This window comes from Motacilla alba, chromosome 21 (genome assembly GCF_015832195.1).
Source record: "Motacilla alba alba isolate MOTALB_02 chromosome 21, Motacilla_alba_V1.0_pri, whole genome shotgun sequence".
NCBI lineage: Eukaryota > Metazoa > Chordata > Aves > Passeriformes > Motacillidae > Motacilla > Motacilla alba.
In genome coordinates, this window is record NC_052036.1 from 4746506 (window position 1) to 4766467 (window position 19962).

Consider the following 19962-nt stretch of genomic DNA (forward strand, 5'->3'; position numbering starts at 1 on the left):
TGGTTTTCAATCTGTGCCCATTTCATCTTTTTCTGTCAGTGGTGCTGCTGAGAACAGTGTGGCTCCCTCTTTGTTCCCTCCCAGCTGTTCAGTGTTTCCAGGTACACACTGAAGGAGAGGTGGGGGATGTTGCTTTCACTGCTTGAGTTCTGGCACAGGGATCTTGGAGAAAAGGCTGTCTGAGAAGGAAATTTTCGTCCCCTATTCTGGATGAAAAATACTCTGAACCCAGTTATAAAATAGGACCTTAAATTGAAATTTCTGGCCTCTCTTTGACCTAAGAATGAGCTTGCCAAAGGTGTTTGACTTTGTGCTCTTCACATCAGGATGCACCCACCCAAACACCATCTGTGTCTAGAAGAATCTTCCATCACAGCACTTAGGTGTGACCCCAGCTCTCCAGACTCTCTGCTCACACACCCTGCATCAAGAGGGAGGGATGGAGCTAAAAGCTGAGTGTGTAGCTGGCTGAGGACTTGCCTTTGTGGGTGTGGGTTTGAGGATGTCAGGAAAACACAGATGCCTTGTTGCAAAATCATTTCCGCTGTCCCACAGGAGACAGGCAGATTGACTGTCAAATATTTCATCCCCTGAAAGTGGAGAAAACCCTTTCAATTTGAACCAGCCAAATACTTAATCCACAATTTGCACTTTCATGTGGCCCAACAGACATTACTGGTGCTGTAGTAGAAAGTAGTTTTTTGGGGTCATTAAAACAGGAAGGAAAAGCCCCTCACTCTGGAGACCATATTCCTTGTTGCTGCTGTAGGTTATTCTTCTTGGTTTAAAGATCCTGAGTCATATTGAGATAATGTGAACAGGAAATTCAAGCTGTTAGCCTTGCTCTAACAGCTGAGGAATCCAGAAACGGCACAAAGCAGAGCTCCTTGTCTTTGGGCTGCCCCCTTCTGCTCCCTGTTTTGCAAATAAAAGGGAAACCTGTCCTCAGCAGGCATCCAGGAGCTGCCTGACCCTCACTTGCATTTCCATGGCTGTTGGTCACCTTGGAGGAGGCTCCTGCTAAGAAACACAGTGAGTGATCTCATCGGGGGTTTTTACCTGAAGGGCTTTTTAAGCAGAAGCTGTTGCTGTCAGAGTCACAGGATCAGGTGTGATTTCCCCTTTGCTGGAATAGACAGCAAATATTCAAACAGGCTCTGGGCTTTTTTTAGCTCACAAAAGCAAGGGAGTCCTTTGAAAGATCCTCCGTGTACCCAATCATCGCTTTCCTCACCCTGCACAGCATCATAATATTCTGACAGTGTAAATCCTCACATTTGCCTTCCTCCCTCCCTCCTCCCTCCCCCTCCAGACTGCTGCTATCGGATCTGTGATGATATGTGATCTCCTGGATACAATCAGACACACACACAAGTACCAGGCACTCCTGCTCAGCTGAGCAAAATGTCTTTCTCCTGAAGTGGTGCTCATCACAGCCTCCAGATCCTTGACGATGTTGCCATGCTTTCCTTCCTGCCTCCTGCCTTTTGCTGGCTTTGCCTGCCTGCTTTTCCTGCCTGGGGGTCATCTCTGCCCTGCTGTTTGTAGCTGTATGGACTACCACACCATAGACTGCCGGGATCAAGGACTCCCAAGTGTTCCTAATCCCTTCCCATTGGATGTACGGAAACTTCTGATAGCTGATAACAACATTCAGGCAATACCAGCTGACTTCTTTATATTTTATGGAGATCTAGTCTATTTGGACTTCAGGAATAACTCCCTCACCTCTTTAGAAGAGGGCACTTTTAGCAGTTCTACCAAACTGGTGTATTTAGACTTGAGCTACAACAATTTAACACAGCTCGATGCTGGGATATTCAAATCAGCAGAGAAACTGATAAAACTGAGCCTTGGAAACAACAACCTGGTGGATGTGGACGAGGCTGCTTTTGAGAACCTGGACCAGCTCCAAGTGTTAGAATTGAATGACAATAACTTGCAGAGCCTGAACGTGGCTGCCCTGGAAGCGCTGCCCTCCCTGCGGACCATCCGCTTGGAGGGCAACCCCTGGGTGTGTGACTGTGACTTTGCCAACCTTTTCAGCTGGATCCAGGACAATGCATCCAAGCTCCAGAAAGGTAAAGCTCCGTGGCTCTCAGTGTGTCCGTGTGTGCCTGGGAGGGCAGGATGGTTCCTGCTCCCACTGTCTGTGTGCCTGCACTTTGCTCAGGCTGTAATTGCATGCTTTCAACAAACGAGCCCCTTGAATTCATGTTGGCTCCTTTTAGCAGCAGGTCCTCCTCCCGCTTAAGAAATAAAATTTAAAAATTAAGCCTTAATAATTTTGATTTATAGACTAAAGTTGCCTAGGCAGTGAAAGAGCCTTTTCAAATCTATTCAGCCCAGAGCTGGTTCTCTTCCAGACTTCATTTTCTCTCTGGTAAATATATTTTCTACAATAAGCCTTTTGAGCAGCTAAATATTCTATGCCAGCTCCTTAGGAAAACTGTTTTTCCTCTCATTTTACTGTTCAGTTATGAAGCTGCTACAAAAGAGTTAAATCCCCATTTTATGCAACTGTGATCATCAGCCCCTTCCTGGAAGTATTTAGTTGTGAAGCTCTGTGTTTGAAACACTTCAGCATCTTGGTTTGGGCTCTTTTCATAAAAAAAAAAGCACTGCTTCCAATGTGAGAAATAAATTGAAGTGGCTTTAGAACCCCCCAAAATGCAATATATATATAATCCTGGTATGTGAGCCAGTAATTTTTAGAAAGGCACAGGGGGGGAAAAATAAAAGTGTTAAGACTGCCATGTCTAAGGAATCCAGCCTCTTACTCCACATGTCCCACCAGACCCCAAAGCCTCTGTTAATCCAGCTTTAGCAGGAGATCATCTCACAGTTCATGTCTCCCAACAAGCACCAGGGCATCCACTCCTGCCACTGAGCAGCACCAGCTGCTCCCAAAGGCAGATTGCCGGAGCAGGGAAGCTTTGGGAGGGCCCCAGAGGGGACACTTTCTACAATCCCAGGTTGCTCCAAGCCCCATCCAACCCCTGGAACACTACCAGGGATGGGGCAGCCACAGCTTCTCTGGGCAACCTGTGCCAGGGCCTCACCACCCCCACAGGGAAGGATTTGTTCCTCATATCCCATCTGAACCTGCTCCCTGTCAGTTGAAGCTGTTCTCCTGTGTCCTGGCGCTCCAGCTCAGACTCTGCAGTCAGTTATTCAGGTCCTTCCCATGCCTGTGACCTTGGGGAGCATCTTTCTAGTACACTCCTCTATTGCCCTGAATATCCTTAGCTGTAGGTCAGCTGTTTTAAGGGAGAAGTTATTTGAGGAAAAAGTGTTGGGTTTTTTTTCCCTCTCTGGGTCAGTGAAACTTTAATCTGGATTCTTTCTAAACCAAACCTATTATCCCACCTTTCCTGATGCTTTAGCTTAAGTTTGCTCAATTTGAATCAAGTGTTTGCCTGTCTCTAATGTTAACGTGAGCTCACACAGCAGCTCACTTTCTCCAGGCTTCCACTGAACTTCCAGGCTGTTCCCCTGGATCCTGACTGAGATCCTCATCTCTTCAGTTTGAGTCTGTCCTGCCTCTTTCTCTGCTGCCCCCTCAGTGTTTTAAAGTGTATCTGAACCTATGTCTGGGCATCTCAAGTGAGTGAGCTTTCCTGCAGCACTCCCAGTTTCCCAGTGTCTCCCCAGCCCAGAGATGCTCTCCCACAGTGTTTCCCCTCATCCATAGTTGTGTTTTGGCCAAATAGCCGAGAAATTACTAGTTTATCCAGCTCTTCCAAACTTTAACTAGGACTTGATTTGGGAAGACAAAGAGGGATTCCAGTGGTTGGTTTGGTCAGAGCTGTCCTGCAAGGGTTTGTCCTGCCTGGAGTGAGCGCCCTGCTCTCCTCACACCCAGCCATGCCAGGGAGAGATGTGCAGGGGTGCAGAAAAGCATCAGGGCTTCTGGTGAGCTGCTGCCACAAAAGCATCATTGTCTCCTTTAATAAAGCCCCAAAACATTCTTCACAAAGGTGACTGCCAAGCTAACCCCAAAAAGGAAAGGCTGTCTCCATGACTTTTTGAAATACACGGCCACAGTTGCACGCCTTGCAAAACAACTTTTGGAAAGTCAGAGTTAAATTATTAGAATCATGATTTGATAGCATTTTACACCCAGTTTCCAGTTTTTAATGATGTGACAACATGATTCCCATTAGGAACTGATTAAATTAGTGTTACTTGTCTGGTTGTACTTATCCAAGACCACGCTTGTCTGGCCTTTCCTGGGAACAGTGGGAAGGGCAACTCAACAAGCACCGAGCACTCAGACTCCCTGGCTGCTCCTGAGAGTTCTGTAAAGCTGGAGATGAAGGATCCTTGCAGCAAACGCAGCAGGATAAGTAGGGCAGCAGGCTTTCTGCCTGGAAATACAGGAGGAAAGATTGGGATGCATTTCCAGGGCCCAAGGAAAGATCTTGGCTGCTTGTGCTTTGGAATTCTGCAGCAGCTCAAGAGATTGTGGTGCCCTGGGAGAAGGGCAGACAGATGTGGGGTCTGGGCATTCATTTAGGTTCCTCACCTTGAATTGTGAAAAATGCCAATCACTTGTAGTAAAATGGTTATCAAAATAGTAATATAATTAGAGTAATAAAAATTTGGACAATCTGGATTAGGACAATAGGAGACAATAAAAACAAAGAGTTACAGACAGTCCAGGTACCTCTTTCTGGGCAAAATCAGCCTGAAAAAGGACCCACATTAACAGAGGATTAACCCTTCAAAGCAACAGCCTGTTGCACATTCATACACCTCATCCATGATGCATCAATTCCATTCAAACAAAGGATTCTGTCTGCTCAGTGTCAGCTTCTTCCTCTGAATCCTGACAGCTCTTCAGGGCTGAGTGAGGCAGGAAGAAGTTAGTTTCTTCTGATAATGGAGCAATAAATTCTCTTTCTCTGAAAGATTTAGGTGTCCTGCGGCTGCTATCTGGTGGGAGTACCGAGAATATTAAATATATCCCACATACATAGTTTCTATTTTAACTACAGAAGTTACATTTTAACTTTAACTACACTTTAACTACAAAACTACGTTTACCATACTGTTAAAATGTTAATACAGCACTACTAATCAATACAACATAATATATACAGTAAATATCTGCTTGGAGTCATATAATATGCACTTCTCACAGGATGACACTTAAAGCAGAGGAATGTGCCTGTCTGAGGGAAGCCCCTCAGCAGCTGAACTGTTCCCCAAGCCCAGCCACTGCTCCACCTCCCACTGCAGCACTGCAGGGAGCTCATCAGCCCAAGCTGCCCTTGGCTTCTACAAAAGAAATACCAAGTTGATTTAGAAGGGGGAGTTTTGCCTCTGTGAACTGAAATCTGGATAATTGATCCCGAAGCCCTGTCCCTCTGTAATTAAGGTTTCTGGAGGACTCAGTGATAGGAACAAAAGCTGTGCTTCAACTCATTAGTTTTGCAGGAGGCTCCATTTTCCTCCTGGCACAGTACCAGGAATGGCTTGTAAAGTTCTAACTTCTGCTGTCCTGCCTGCCCAGCTGGAAAAGGCTGGAAAGGCTCTGCCCAGCTGAGCTGCCTCTGCTCATCCAGCCTGTCACTTCACACAAACAGCTGGGGTTTCAATGATTTTACAGATTTCAGCGTTTGTTCATCGAGCCTAAATTTTAAATAAAGGCTTAACTGGCAATAGGTGAATACCCTCCCCAGATGATGCCCTCATCCTGGCAAATTTGCAGGCAGACTTATTAAAAAAACAGCACTAAAATCTTGTGATTAAACCTAGCACTTTAAAACAGCAAAGACGTTGTTTTACCATAAAGAGATATTAAATCCAGCATTTTCTTCATGCTGCAAAACAAAACTACAATTTCCCCCTCCTTGCTTAGTAATTGAATAAATTATTAGAATTATCATTGGTTAGTAATTGATTAAATTATTAGAATTATCATTGGTTAGTAATTGATTATAAAAACAAATTAGTGAGCAATAACAAAGAAGGCAAAGGAACAGTGGAGAGCAGTGGAATGGTGATGAGTGTAAAAACTAGAAAAGTTCTTTTCCCTGGAGAAGACAAAGTGCTTGCTGTTGGTCACAATGGTTGAGTACAACACTTATAAAGATTTTCTGTGGAAGGAGGTTGGGTTGTGTAGGCATTTGTTACACCTGAATGGCATATGGTGGCAATGGCACACAGCAAAGCCTTCACATCAGCAGGAGAATGGATATTAAGAATTTGGGATTTTCTTTTTTTTTTTTAAGTTGAGGAGTTGCTGTAAGATCTTTACTCCTACAAAGACAAACATGAAAACTTTCATAGAAGGTTTTACTCCACGGGGCCATGAAAACTCATAGAAAAAAAAATAACAAATGCCTAAGTTGGTCTACAAAAATACACTCAGCAACTTCTCATACTGGCCAGGCTTTCTTCTGCTTTCAGAGCTTGTTGTTCATCACATTTATCTTGGTTAAAATTGCACTTTTCTTTTTTTGCCTCATCTCTTAGCCTAGTCCTTTTAGTAACTCTGTTTGAAACTCAGGGCTCAGCCAGCCCAAGATTGTCACTGGTGCAAAAGACAGAACAGAGGGTTATGAACCTTCCATTTCAGTGTTTAAACACAAAGGGCTTTGATGGAATAAATTTTTGCTGAAACTTCTTGTTTAAAATTAGTGCAAAAGGCATTTCTTGAATCTCTCTGAGGATCCCATCAGGATGAAGGGACTGGATTCAGAGAAATGCCTGTAGCAAAGCCATACAAGTAATCTGCAATGGCCACATTGAAGGGCTTTGTTGACATTTCTGTTGCTGATTTTTGTTTTCTGTGAACATGCTTTGGGCAGCTGGGCCTTCAACCTTGTTTGCTGATGACTAAAGTATTTTTAACATACTTTAAATTAGAACTTAAGCATTCCTTGGAGTGTGACTGTAGTGTCTCCTTTCTGTCATCTTGCCCTCATTTTGCTTTTTACTTCCTTTCTTCCCCTTGTGTTTGGGAAATTGTATACAGTTTCTGGGATTAATTAATTTATTTGTTTAGTTATTTAAGTTCCCCACTGCCCATTGCAAGAATTACAAATTTTGCTGCTCTCCATAAAAACAATATTAGGAAGGCTTTTAGCAAAGGTTTAGACTGAGCATTTTTATGGCTAGCCTTTGCACATTTGTATTTCCAGGAAGATTTATAAAACTCATTCAGAAGTGGCCAGAGACAGAATTCCAAGTAGATTTGTGCTGTGATAAATAAAATAGATGTTCTGAAATTGAAGTAGCCCAAGTTGAGGTGAGGACTGGTGCTCAGGGCTCATTGGATCAACTCTTGCTCCATTTTGGAAAGCTGTGGGCGGGGGCTACACAATTCTAAGATATTCCAAGAAGGTTTTAGTGTCAGTACTGACACAGATGCTGTTTAGCTACTTGAAAGGCTTCTGTAGTTTTCAAGACCTCTTTGGAATGGATGGAGAAGTAAATTCTGGTGAAGTGGCAAATTTCCAGATAAAGCAAAAGAACAGGGGAGAAGGATGGCAGGGAGAGAAGGGAGGAAAAGAGCCCAGAGCAGGTGACAGTGAGGCTGTAAGCAGGAAATTCAGACTGAATTCAGTCCTAAAAGAGAGATTCAGAAGGAATCAGTGCAGTGAGAATCACAAAATACAATCATTGAGGTTGGAAAGGACCCCTAGTGCCATCCAGTCCCAGCTGTGCCAAATGCCCACCTTGTCCCCAGCCCTGAGTGCCACATCTATCCCTTCCTTGGACACCTCCAGGGATGGGCACTCCAAAGCTCCCTGGGCAGCCCCTGCCAAGGCCTGAGCCCCCTTTCCATGGGGAAATTCCTGCTGGTGTCCACCCTGAGCCTGCCCTGGCCCAGCCTGAGGCCGTTCCCTCTGCTCCTGTCCCTGTTGCTGGCAGCACAGCCCGACCCCCTGGCTGTCCCCTCCTGGCAGGAGCTGTGCAGAGCCAGAAGGGCCCCCCTGAGCCTCCTTTTCTCCAGGCTGAGCCCCTTCCCAACTCCCTCAGCTGCCCCTCACAGGAGTTACGCTCCAGACCCTTCTAGACCCAGAGAATAGAATGATTTTTCTAAGCTTGTTTAGACATTCCGTGCCATGAGGTTACCATCTCTTGCTTCTTGGCTCTTTCTGAGATCCCATTCCAATCTGAGATCTATTGCATAACTTCTTCTATAAATTAAACAATCTCTCATTTCACTACCCCAGGTCTTTAATGAGTTTACAGAAAATATTAAATCTTTTCTTCAAAACAAAGCACCATCATGACACGAGAGGACAGGTTTTTATTTAACATTTGAACCAACAGCCAGCCAGGAAAATGAGAGTTTTACAAGTCCTGAAAATATTCAATCTTTTCTTCAAAACAAAGCAGCATCATGACACGAGAGGACAGGTTTTTATTTAACATTTGAACCAACAGCCAGCAAGAAAATGGAGAGTTTTACAAGTCCTGAAAATATTCAATCTTTTCTTCAAAACAAAGCACCATCATGACACGAGAGGACAGGTTTTTATTTAACATTTGAACCAACAGCCAGCCAGGAAAATGAGAGTTTTACAAGTCCTCTTGACTTACCAGTCTCTATTAGCACTTATTTGTGCATCTGCTGTGCAGAGAAGGCTCCTTAACTCCATGTACCAATATAGAGCCTGAGTGAGCTGCAGCCAGGAAGGACAGGCTGTTCTGTCCATTGCAGCCACCAGCTCTCCCCCAGCATCATGCACATGCTGCCACACCACCAGGACAGAACAGAAGATCTGTGTGCCTGGAAAGGAATTCAAAGCCCTAAGACATTTCACACATTCAGCAGCTTTTATCCCTCTCAAGCAGAAACTCCTCACAGAAATTATATTCCTTAACAAGCGCATCAAATCTGTTTCTATATATACATATATAAATATATAATTTGATCTCCCAGACATTTTCAGTAAAATGATCTGAGTGCCACTGGCTTCTCACTCTGTTTCTTCCATCCTAAGGTTATTTGGATCCATCTTTCATGGATTTGAGGAAGTGAGGACAGCATTTGCAGACGTGAACACCTGATGTTGAACTTCACATTTAGGCATTGAGAAAAACTGCTAAGTACCTTCCAAAGCTGTTCTGCAAATCTTTAGGGCACTTGGTCATAAAAGTTTTATTTAGGGACCTAAATCTAGGCTTCAAGTTTTTCAAGCTTTACTGTTCTGCTCGCTCCAGGCTATTTTCAATGAAATCTCATCTCACTTCAGAGGCAATGCCTCTCTCACTGCTTATTAATACATTTGTGACAGTGTTTAGGGAGACTAAGGCAAACCATAGCTGGGAGCAAAATACCACACAAGAAACAACATGCCACATTTAAACATTTCAAATCTGTGTCAACTACATTCAGCAACACGAGGGAACAGCTAAATTCCACCCAAAAGGGCAAATACCAATTTTACTCTAAAATAAAAAGCCTATTGTAGTGCTCTAATGTTTACTGTATCCACAGTAGTGAACATGTGTGCATGCAGCTCATTCAAACATTTATGGCTTCAGATATTTCTGTGCATGTATTTGCAAACATCCCAGTGCATGTCCCAGTGTGCCTTTGCACTATCTCATCCTGCTGTCCATTGCTGAATGGTAGGAAGCTCTTTGTCCTGGCACCTGAATTTTGTGAACTCTAAAAGACCCCAAAAAAATTGAGGTTTCTTCTTTTTTTTTTTTCTTTTCTTTTTTTTTTTTTTAAACACAGCATCCAAAATTACAGCTGGGCAATCTCTGTCTGCTAACACAGACCATAACATTGAAATGATAATGAGTTCCAGAAGTTCTCCAGTCAAAAATATATTTAGCATAGGGATTAGAAATAAACAGAGACAGAAAGACGCAAGGAGTCCTTCAAAACAGGGTCAAGTGGACCTGGAGAAAGTGATGCCCTTGATGTCTTTAGCTGGAGGAGGGTGAGCCCAAACTCCCAGGGCAGTAGGGCAGCAGCCAACACACCCAGGGAAAACCCCTGGCACAGCCAGGAGCAGGCAGTGCCATGCACTCCATGGTTTAAAAACTCCTGAGCACAAGAACCTGGGAGAAAGGTGGCTGGATTGTGGCTGCAGAGTCCAGCAGGGTTCAGATGAAAGAGGGCCTCTGGGCTTTTGTGGGGGTTTTGAGATGATGAGATCAGTGTCTTGGTTTGGAATATATCTTGCCTTGCAATCAGGGACATTATGTTCAGTCGTAACTTCGGGGCATTACAGCCTTGTTTGTCTCTTTTCAGTAATTTACAGGGAAATTTTTCGTCATTTGCATACAAACTGGTTTTGGGCTGCTTCCATTTTCTAGGAGGTTCAGTTATACAGGGAAAGATTTCAGCCTGGGCATAGTCCTGAACAGAAACAAACTCAAAGTGGTTTTTAGGCTCTAGCAGCAGCCTAATTGCCTGTGATTTATTGGCATGGTTTAAGTGCTGGACTTGGTGGAGTTGTGCTCCTCTAATATAACGTGTTCAAAGTCATATTGTGTCACCCTGATTTTTTAAGACTTTGCTAAGCCTTCTGATGTTTGCATTCTTGTAACAAACTTTCTCACACACAGTTCTGTAAACAACTTATGTTTTGCATTCTTTCATGGAGGAGGAGAGAATTGATGGACTCTTGGTCTGCCCAGTGTCATTGGAGAGGTGGCACTGTCACCCTCCAATCCACTGTCGCTTTTGGAAAACTATAAATGTTGGAGTCAGAAAATAAAGGTCTCTCTTTTTTGTTCACCTGGAGAACAGCAGTGTCCGTGTCGTCTCTTCATGTCGTATTATGACAATATTGTTCTGAAACCTGTTTGGGAATTTCATTGAAATAACTCTACCTGGAGCCCTCCTGCACCACCTCTTTATGAACACACTTTTTTTCCCTTCTTTTTAAAAACCCATCTCTCCTTTTAACATCGTGGTTCTGGAATTCCAGCATTTTCACACTTCCCATGTTACTTAGGCTATCTATTCCTCAGGGTACATTCCTGTATTTCCATCCTTGTTTTCCCAGAGCTGATTCCTGTGTGGAATCCAGCACCTGTGCCTAGCCTGGCACTTCAAAGCAATCAGCACCAGTGCAATGCATCTCCTCCTTTTGGTGGCATAGCAGAAGGATGCAGGGTGTGTGACATTGTCCTTGGGACAGCTGGAGTCATTACAGATAATGGGATGGCCCTGACCAAAATAACCCAGGCTGTGTATTTATAGCACCCTCACACTTGTTATTTCATTTACAGTTTTGTTTGGGATGAAGAAGCAACTCCTTGAATATGTTGTGGGAGCAATGAGGTAGATATATATAACTGTCATCAAAGGCTCTCTGGCTGCAGCCAAGCACTAAACACCAAGCTGCTTTGAGATGCCCTTTACAAGAATCCTGGCTGGTCTTTTAAAAGAATAAATTCTACAGAATAAATGATTAAAAAAAAATACAGGAAACCCCCCACAAACAAACTATAAAAATGAATACCATTGAAGTAAAAGTGTGAGAAAGCAGAGCTCTGGGGTTAAATGGCATCTCCATCTCTCTAGAGGTTGTGTGTGGGGACAGGGATTTGATTGAGCCAGTCTAGATGCAACAGAGTCACACAAAGGAAAAACCTACACCCCCTAATTCATACTGATCACCTTCTAGAAACCATTCTTTAGTTCATGGTTCATGCAGAGGGTGTTTAATGCCCTGGAATGGCTTCCTGCCCAGGGAAAGAACAAAGATGGATCTATTGCTGGCACCAGTGGGACAGGACACGTGGGGTACAGAGCATCAGCTCTCAGGACTCTTGTGTCACCAGAACAACCTTCTTGTAAATAACGTAGAGCCAGGGCTGTGTGTCTATGGGAGGAAGCAGATGAAATGGGTTTGTCCATTTCTCATCCTTAGCAGCTGTGTGACCTGAAGTGATGGTATTTTCAGGTGAAGGGGTAGAAGCTCTGGTGCAACAACCACAGCATCAGCTTTGGAAGGAGAAACTCCTTGTGCCACCAGAGATAGAACTGCTGGTCTTACTGTTGACTGTTCCAAATGAAGTCTGTTCCAAATTCTCTTTGGAGTCCAAAGAAAAGTTTCTGTTTGGCTGTGCTGGGTACTTCAACAGTGTCACAACTCAGCAAAGAGAAACATCCACCCAACAGGACTGACCAGCTTTCCCTTCCCTCAGTCACAGCTCTGCAGTCTGCCCTGGCTGCTCCAGCACAGCTTCAGGAGGCTGCCCTGGGTGTTTTGGAAGAGGTGGTTCTTGCACAGCGAGGCTGAAGCTGCAGGCTGGGAGCCAGTGAGCCCCTGCCCTGGCCCTGCTCTGTGGGGCTGGATTTCATCTCCTGGCATCTGTTATTCCAATAACTAACAATCCTCTAAAAACCTGAGGCCACAGAAGCCTGTTGGGCTGCCACAGAATAAAGCAAGTAGCAAATTCCCATCTTATCTATTTGGTTTGAGAACATGACCTAGATTCCAGTACCCATGGCTACACGGAGAGGAGCATCTTTATTTCTCCTTATTGTATAACGAGTCTCAAAATCCTTGCAGTACACTGATTCTCATAACAAGAAACACCCTCTAAGTGCCTTGGCCTGCTGCAGCTCCTTTGCTGTTTGTGTTCTGTGCCTTGTGATGCAAAGTGAAAGCATCAGGGAAAGAGGAATAGAGCTCACAGGGCTCAGGGTCAGCTTTGAGCCATGGCAGAGCTGCTGCTGGGAGTGAAGGAGAGAGCTCCTTCCCATGTCTGGGATCCTGGGCAAATGTTACCCTGGTGAGTTTTCTCTCGAGCCAAGGGCTGCAGTTTGTAGAACTGCTCAGCACAAGAGGTTTCTTTTGGAGTCTTCTTTGCCCTCTTTATTTTTTAATGTATTCTTCTTTTACTTCCTCCCTTATCCAGATCTGATATTCCATCCCATCACTCCAGCACAGTATTTTAAATGCTGCCAGTTGGGAATTTCTTTTTCAGCTGGACAGAAATTTTAAAAGGTAGATTTGCTTATGGTCACCTGTGCTCTCTTTCTTTTGAGAAACTTGACTCAGATGCTCTGAAAACAGCAGTTCTCAGGAGAACTCAACCTGTGTAAGACTGATTTCTTTCACAGAAACACAGTTGTACAAAAAAACCCTTGTTTTTTCTTGTGCTTGCTACAAGTGAAATGGAATTTGTGTAGGTGCTGTATTCACTTGGTGCAGGTTTTCCTGCCAAAATGCTGCAGTGATCTTTTCACATTAGCAAGAAGTTTCCTCTTCAAGTGAATTTGCAGTATGTTGCACTCATGGAACTGCTTTGATTACTGTCAGGATTATATTTATTTACTGTAAAAAAATCTTTGCTTTTTAAAATCTGATTTAAAAGACACAGGTATTGAAATTCCAGCCTATAACTTCTCACTCATTTCTCATGGTTTTGAACAGGGAAGGATATTCATCTGTCCCCCATTTTGCTGACTCTGATTAATGCCTAGAGCTGCAACTTCCAAGTCTTACTGAAATGAAAACATGATTTGGTGGCCAGCTGTCAGTTGTTTCAGTAGGAAGGCTTGTAGGGGAGGCTGGAGAGGGCAGGTTTGTGTCTCCTCGGTCTCTGTGTGCTCAGGTGCTCCAGGGCATCAGCTCGTGCAGAAGACATGAACATTGCAGGGTCAGATTTCCAGAAGTCTCAGAGGATGTTTGAAACCATGTAGCTGCTTTCTCTTCCAGGTCAGTTCTGGTGACAGGAGGTTTCACAGCTCTCCAGAGCCAGTTGTGTTTCTCCCTGTGATGGGGAGAAGGTGATGCATCCGACTCCATGGATATCAGAAGGCTAATTAATTACTTTATTACACTATATTATTCTATACTGAATTACATTACATCTAAACTGAATCTGCCAAGCACCCAACTCCACTGCCCAGGATCTCGTGGCTGTCAGCCGACAGTCCTGACACACACACACACATGAATTGGTCAGTGAATTGAATTCATTTGGTCAGTGAATCAAAACACTCACACCACAATCCAATTACCAATTCCCTTCAGGTAAACAATCTTCCACAATGCATTCCACTCGTGAACAACAAGAGGAGCATCAATTGAGATAAGAATTGTTTTTTCTTTCTTTGAGGTTCAGAGAATACGAAATCCCAGAAATATCCTTGGGGAATTGTGCCTTGCTTTTCTCTGTGAAGAGAAACGTGGCCACAGTTGTGCTTGTTCCCCATCTGCTCAGGAACACCAAAATCAAACCAGCCTGGATTCGGGCAGCAGTGTGCCTGCAGCAAGCAGTGAGCCCTGGCCAGGCTGGTGCTGGCACTGCTGGGCAGCGCTCAGGGCGCTCCCAGCCAGAGCAGCAGGAGAAAGAGGGAAAGCCACACAACTTTGGGCAAACACGACAGATACAGGATGGCTTTTAGGGATCAAAATTTAATACAATCATCATTACAGGGCCAAGTAGGTCAGGGTGATAATTGGTTCAACAGTGGAATGAACTAAAACTCCTTCTCAAATCAACACAACCGCTGGGCTGGGCTGGATCCAGACAGTCAGGGCAGCACCACCAACCCAAGGAGCCTGGGTTTAACAGTAAAACATCTCATGCCACAGCTGTCCAGCCACAGCAAAGCTGTGATTCACAAACGCAGAGGGAATCTTATTGTCACCATTCCCTGTTTAAAGTGACATCATGGTTGTGTGGCAGACCTGTGGGATGGAAATGCCATGTGCTCTGTGTGCAAGGCAGAGCCCAAACCAGAGAGAACACCCCGGGATCGTCAGGAGAGAGGAAGGGGATCAAGTAACTCAGCAGCAGATCTCGTGTCATTAGCACACAATTCTTGCATTCCCCCTTTACACTCATGTCCTTAATAGAGACAAAAGCTGCCTTGCCAGCCGCTCTACAGACTGAACTCACTTCAGTGTGGGCTCCATTCCTGGAGCTCCCTCTCCTGATGTTCCCCCGAGAAGAGGAGCTGGGCATATGCAGTGGACTGTGTGCTTTTACATCCAGGATCCAGCTGCATTCTCACCACTTCTTCAGTCCGAGGGTTTTTGCTTTCACTACAAAGAACCCAGCTCTTGGCATTCTCCAGTAATGCAGGGAGGAACAATATCTGTCAGTCTGCGTGGCCTCAGGGCAGCCAGACAGAAAAAGAGGAAGCAGGTCACAGACAAACAAGCATCCATTAAACCCAAACTCTTGTTTGACCAGAAAAAGAAACAAACTCTGGTCTGGAACTACGTGGAAAAAAGTAATGTAGAAGAGTGTGAAAGGAAGTTCAGTATCCCTCTTACCCTGTTTTGGAATGAGAGTTTGTGTTCAGATGGAGTAGCAGGGAATTGCTTTCAGGTCTCCAGGTTTAGATGCATCCAGGGCTCAACATTCACTTTTTTAATTCCTCCAAATCGTGGTCCTAGACCACACCTGATCCCTGGAAGGCTGGAGATGAAATAACTTATTTCCAGGAGCTGCTCCTGGAAAGGGGCTGTGTAATGGCTTTTGGATTGTGACAGGTTTTGTCGCATTTTCCCCTGAATATTGTACAATTTCATAAACCTGGAATTAACCCTAAAACTTCTGAAGAATTCACCAATATTCTGCTGATTTGTTTCCCTTCCCTCTTCCTTGCAGGTCTCCATGAAATCCAGTGTTCCCTGCCCGTGGAGAACAGACGGATCTTTCTGAATGAGTTATCTGAGGTCAGCTTCAGTGAATGCAAATTCAGTTTGTCATTGACAGACCTTTTTATCATCATCTTCTCTGGAGTGGCCGTGTCCATTGCTGCAATTCTCTCCAGCTTCTTCCTGGCCACCCTGGTGCACTGCTTCCAAAGGTGTGCTCCCAGCAAGGACGATGATGAAGATGAGGATGACTCTGAGGACTGAACTCAGTCAAAATCCATAAGTTTCCTTGGTTTATCAGTTACCAGATCATCAGCCAAAGTCTATGAGTGAAAACAAAAGTAGAGTGAAAGCTTTAAACATGACTTAAAGTCACAATGTGTAAGGATCTCTTCTAGCCACTGCTGGTCACAGGCAGGAATGGCAGACCTGGGACTGTCACCTCTTCTTGCACATGTTCCCTGCTGCAATCAGACCAGGCTGATTTCCATGGTCCTTAAGCAAACACTGCATTTAAGCTTGAAGACTGAAGGAAAAAGGGGGGAAAAGCCAAAAAAAAAAAAGTTCCAATGTTTTAAAAGATGAGTTTCCAGATTGTCGTGATGAAATGCAGATTTTCATAAGTGCTCGAAGCTTGTTCTAGATACACTTTGAAAATGACCAGATGAATGGAGAGGTTTCAGGTTGAAAATACAGAAGCAATTCAAAATAGTATCCTTCCTCGATCTAAGTACTGGGAGATTCTATTAAAACTCACACAAAATGCAATTAAAATGATTCCTAGAATTGTAGAAAGCATGAGAGGAAGGTTGGCATTTTCCCCCTACAAAATTTCTCCAGAAACATTCATCCTCCATTTAATGACAGCAATTGCAGGCACCATTCAGCAAAAAAAAAAATTATTTCTGTAAGTGAATATGATTCTGGGTCTGAGTCACCCACTGCAGATGCCTGGCACTTCTTTGGTCATGGCACAAATACTAAATTTAACATGCTTTTGCATTTTTAGATGCAGTGAAGTAAAGGATTTCCCTCCCCGTAATGCTCAGCACCAGTAACTGTTGCAGCATCCAGTCCATTTAGCTATTTTAAAGCACTAAGGGCTATATTCTGCTCCTGGTTCTACTGGAATAACCCAAATGAGACGAACACCATGATCCAAATTGGCAACTGTATAAACAAAAGTGAAATCTGGCCCAACATATTTCTGACTGTATTACAGATTTGTCAAAACTTGAGCTCTTCTATATGATGGTAGATATTTTTGTTAACATTTAAAAAGACATTTATTACAAGAGATTTTTGGAATAGTGCTGGACAGCTTTTTAGGATAAGTATATTTTTAAAATATTTGAAATGGAAATATTTTTTTAAAGCTCTGTGTATTTAAATTGTTATCTAGAGTAGCTGTGAGGGCTTAAAGTAACGAACAGCACAGTAATAAGCAAGCTGAGGACTGTATGCTATTCTGAAGTCATTAGAGCTGATAAAAAGTAGCATTTGTTGAACTACTGTAAATGCTATTATTTCTTTTGAAAAGCACTCAAAATACTGCCTTGCTCAGTAGGAGGGAGTCACCCTGCGCGGTCGGGGGTGACAGGGCCCAGGGACGCTTCCCTCAGCTCTCCTGGGGATCCCCCAGCAGGGATCAGCTGGAGACCTCCAGGAGCCGCAGTCTGCCTGTCTGTCTGTCTGTCCGTGCCTCAGCCCCAGCGCCCGCAGCGAGAGCACCGAGAGCAGCGAGAGCACCGAGAGCACCGCTGCACCTCCGCTGCTCCGAGGAGCCTGGGGGCTGCCGGGGACAGCTGTGCCCGGGGCTGTCCTGCGGTCTGCCCTGTCTGTCTGTCCTGGGGGCTGTCCTGGAGTCTGCCCTGTCTGTCTGTCCTGGGGGCTGTCCTGTCTGTCTGTCCTGCGGGCAGCCCTGTCTGTCCTGGGGGCTGTCCTGGAGTCTGCCCTGTCTGTCTGTCCTGGGGGCTGTCCCGGGGATCAGCCTTGTCTGTCTGTCCTGGGATCTGCCCTATCTGTCTGTCCTGGGGTCTGCCCTGTCCATCTGTCCTGGGGGCTGTGCCGGGGATCAGCCTTGTCTGTCTGTCCTGGGATCTGCCCTGTCCATCTGTCCCTGGGATCTGCCCTGTCCATCTGTCCCTGGGATCAGCCCTGTCTGTCTGTCCCTGGGATCTGCCCTGTCTGGCTGTCCCTGGGATCAGCTCTGTCCAGCTGTCCCTGGGATCTGCCCTGTCCATCTGTCCTGGGATCAGCTCTGTCCAGCTGTCCCTGGGATCTGCCCTGTCCATCTGTCCTGGGATCAGCTCTGTCCAGCTGTCCCTGGGATCAGCCTTGTCTGTCTGTCCCTGGGATCAGCCCTGTCCGTCTGTCCTGGGGGCGGTGGGGCTGCCCTGGCAGCCCTGCAGGTACTGCCCCAGCTGACAGGGCTCGCTCTGGGTGTGCCCCACGCTGGGGTCACAGCCAGGAGAGCGTTTCAGCTCACCCAGTGCACTGACTGCTTCCATTGAAGGGATTATTGCTTCTGAAAAAAACACCCAGACAGAACGAAGCAGGACAGTGAGAGGCTATTCTGTATCAATACTGTCTTATTCTAATACAATTCCTTCAAGAAAAATGAAATGACATGATTTTCACTGTGTAGTGCCATGATTATTAACAACACAAATATATTTATAATTTCAACCTGGGTTCTGATGTTTATTTGTACGTGGGAATGAAAAAGGACAAAAAATGTGCCTGATTCACCTTTTCTAAGGGAGGTTTTGAGGGGTGGTTGGAAACACACGTTGCCCAGTGCAGTTCCTCAGCCACCTACCTTTCCCACAAATACGGATCTGTTACCAACAGTTTTATATTTAGAGCTGTGCAAATTGTTCAGTCATGGAATAGCAAACTGGGTCACACTTATTATGGACTCAAAGCTCACAACCCGTTAGCAAAATGATTTGTCCCACCAAACCTCCCAGGGAGGCACCAGGGGATGTTCCAGCAAACATCTGCCCTGCCCTTGATAATGAATTCGTGGCTTTGTGTCATCAGTGATTTTGCAGAGGTCATGCATCAAACTCAGCTGTTTTGACTGGGCTCTTCCCTCACTTCCAGGTTCACCTCACCCTACTGTGGTGCCTCAGAAGGAAATGTAAATTTGTTTACAGTTTGCAGCTTTTTGTGGAACCCAACACAAAGCCCTGCAAGCTCTGGTTCTGTTTGGGACGCGGCACCCTCCGAGCAGCGAGGAGCACACCAAGCTGACACCCACACAGCACAAGCTGCAGAGCAAGGCTTGGCAAAGCTTTATTTGGGGAGCTGCTATTCTGGATACTCCATCACACCAAAGTGATTTTGCAGTGTAGGGTTTTTTTCTGGATCAGAAACTTTAATGATATTTTTAAATTCTGTTTTTCCCTGTAAGTAATGTACATTTCAGAACTATTGAACACCTCCAGTTAGTCATATTGATTCACTGTAAGCGCTAGCAGTTGCCAACTATTACTATTGATTTTGCATAATTCTAATTGCTAGTGAGACAGAACTTGGATTTAGCTCGAAGTGGGATTGTTCTAATTTTTTGGAATCTTGAGAGCAAAACACTCTCCTGTTGGAATATTGCCAGAACTGGTGATGACCATAATGATCCCCTGCAAAACCTTGAAAGTTTCATCATCAACAGAGAGTGGCCTGAGGGCTGTACTGCTCTTGAGTTTTAGCTACACAAAGGTGTAACACAGAGCTAATCCCTGCTGTATTTGTAGGGTGTGGGGTTTCACCCCCGGATTGGGATGACCCCGAAAGATGGAAAAGTCCCTCCTCCAGCCCGTGCCTTCGAAGAAAGACTCAGTAGTCTTCTGTTGTCTGTTCTCAAGGTTGTTTATTGTTGGTTATCTACAAGATTCTTCTCCCTGAACTGCTGTGGCCCGTTCAGCAGCTCAGACAAAGGCACACTGCCCTCCCAGGGGCTGGTGCCATCTTTTATATCATATATTACGTACTACATGTTTATGCTTTCTCTCCAATACCTACTATCTATATTGAATGGTGACTTTCTACTCTAAACCAATCTGTGAGTGCCAACATCACCAAAGACATGGAGGCTAGGAAGGAGAAAGAAAGAGGACAGGGCACACCCAAGTCCCTCCATCTTAGAACTCCTGACCCCCATGTACAAAACCTGGACCCCTGCGTACAAGGCTTAAAACCCCCCTGGACAGCACTCAGAAATCCTACCCTTTACTTCGTGACTACTTCTACTATGCTATCTAAACTTGTGTGTGTGTGGCTTGTAATTCTTCATACAGAGTTAGTAACTTGCTCCATGGGCTAAGATCAAAACCCCACGTGTGTCTTTGGCTGCATGCCAGGGTCTCAGAGCCCCCTGCCAGCGGCTCTGGCCATCCAGGACACCCAG

The 19962-nt window shown here is 45.0% G+C and overlaps 1 protein-coding gene across 1 annotated transcript; it reads left to right on the top strand.

Moving 5' to 3' along the window:
* The first annotated feature begins 1053 nt into the window (after nt 1–1053).
* LRRC38 (leucine rich repeat containing 38) lies at nt 1054–17408 on the top strand. The gene is made up of 2 exons (XM_038159779.1): nt 1054–2081; nt 15562–17408. Exons 1-2 carry the CDS (start codon nt 1454–1456, stop codon nt 15813–15815), a joined length of 882 nt encoding a protein of 293 aa, XP_038015707.1. The 5' UTR covers nt 1054–1453; the 3' UTR covers nt 15816–17408.
* Nucleotides 17409–19962: the final 2554 nt, after the last annotated feature.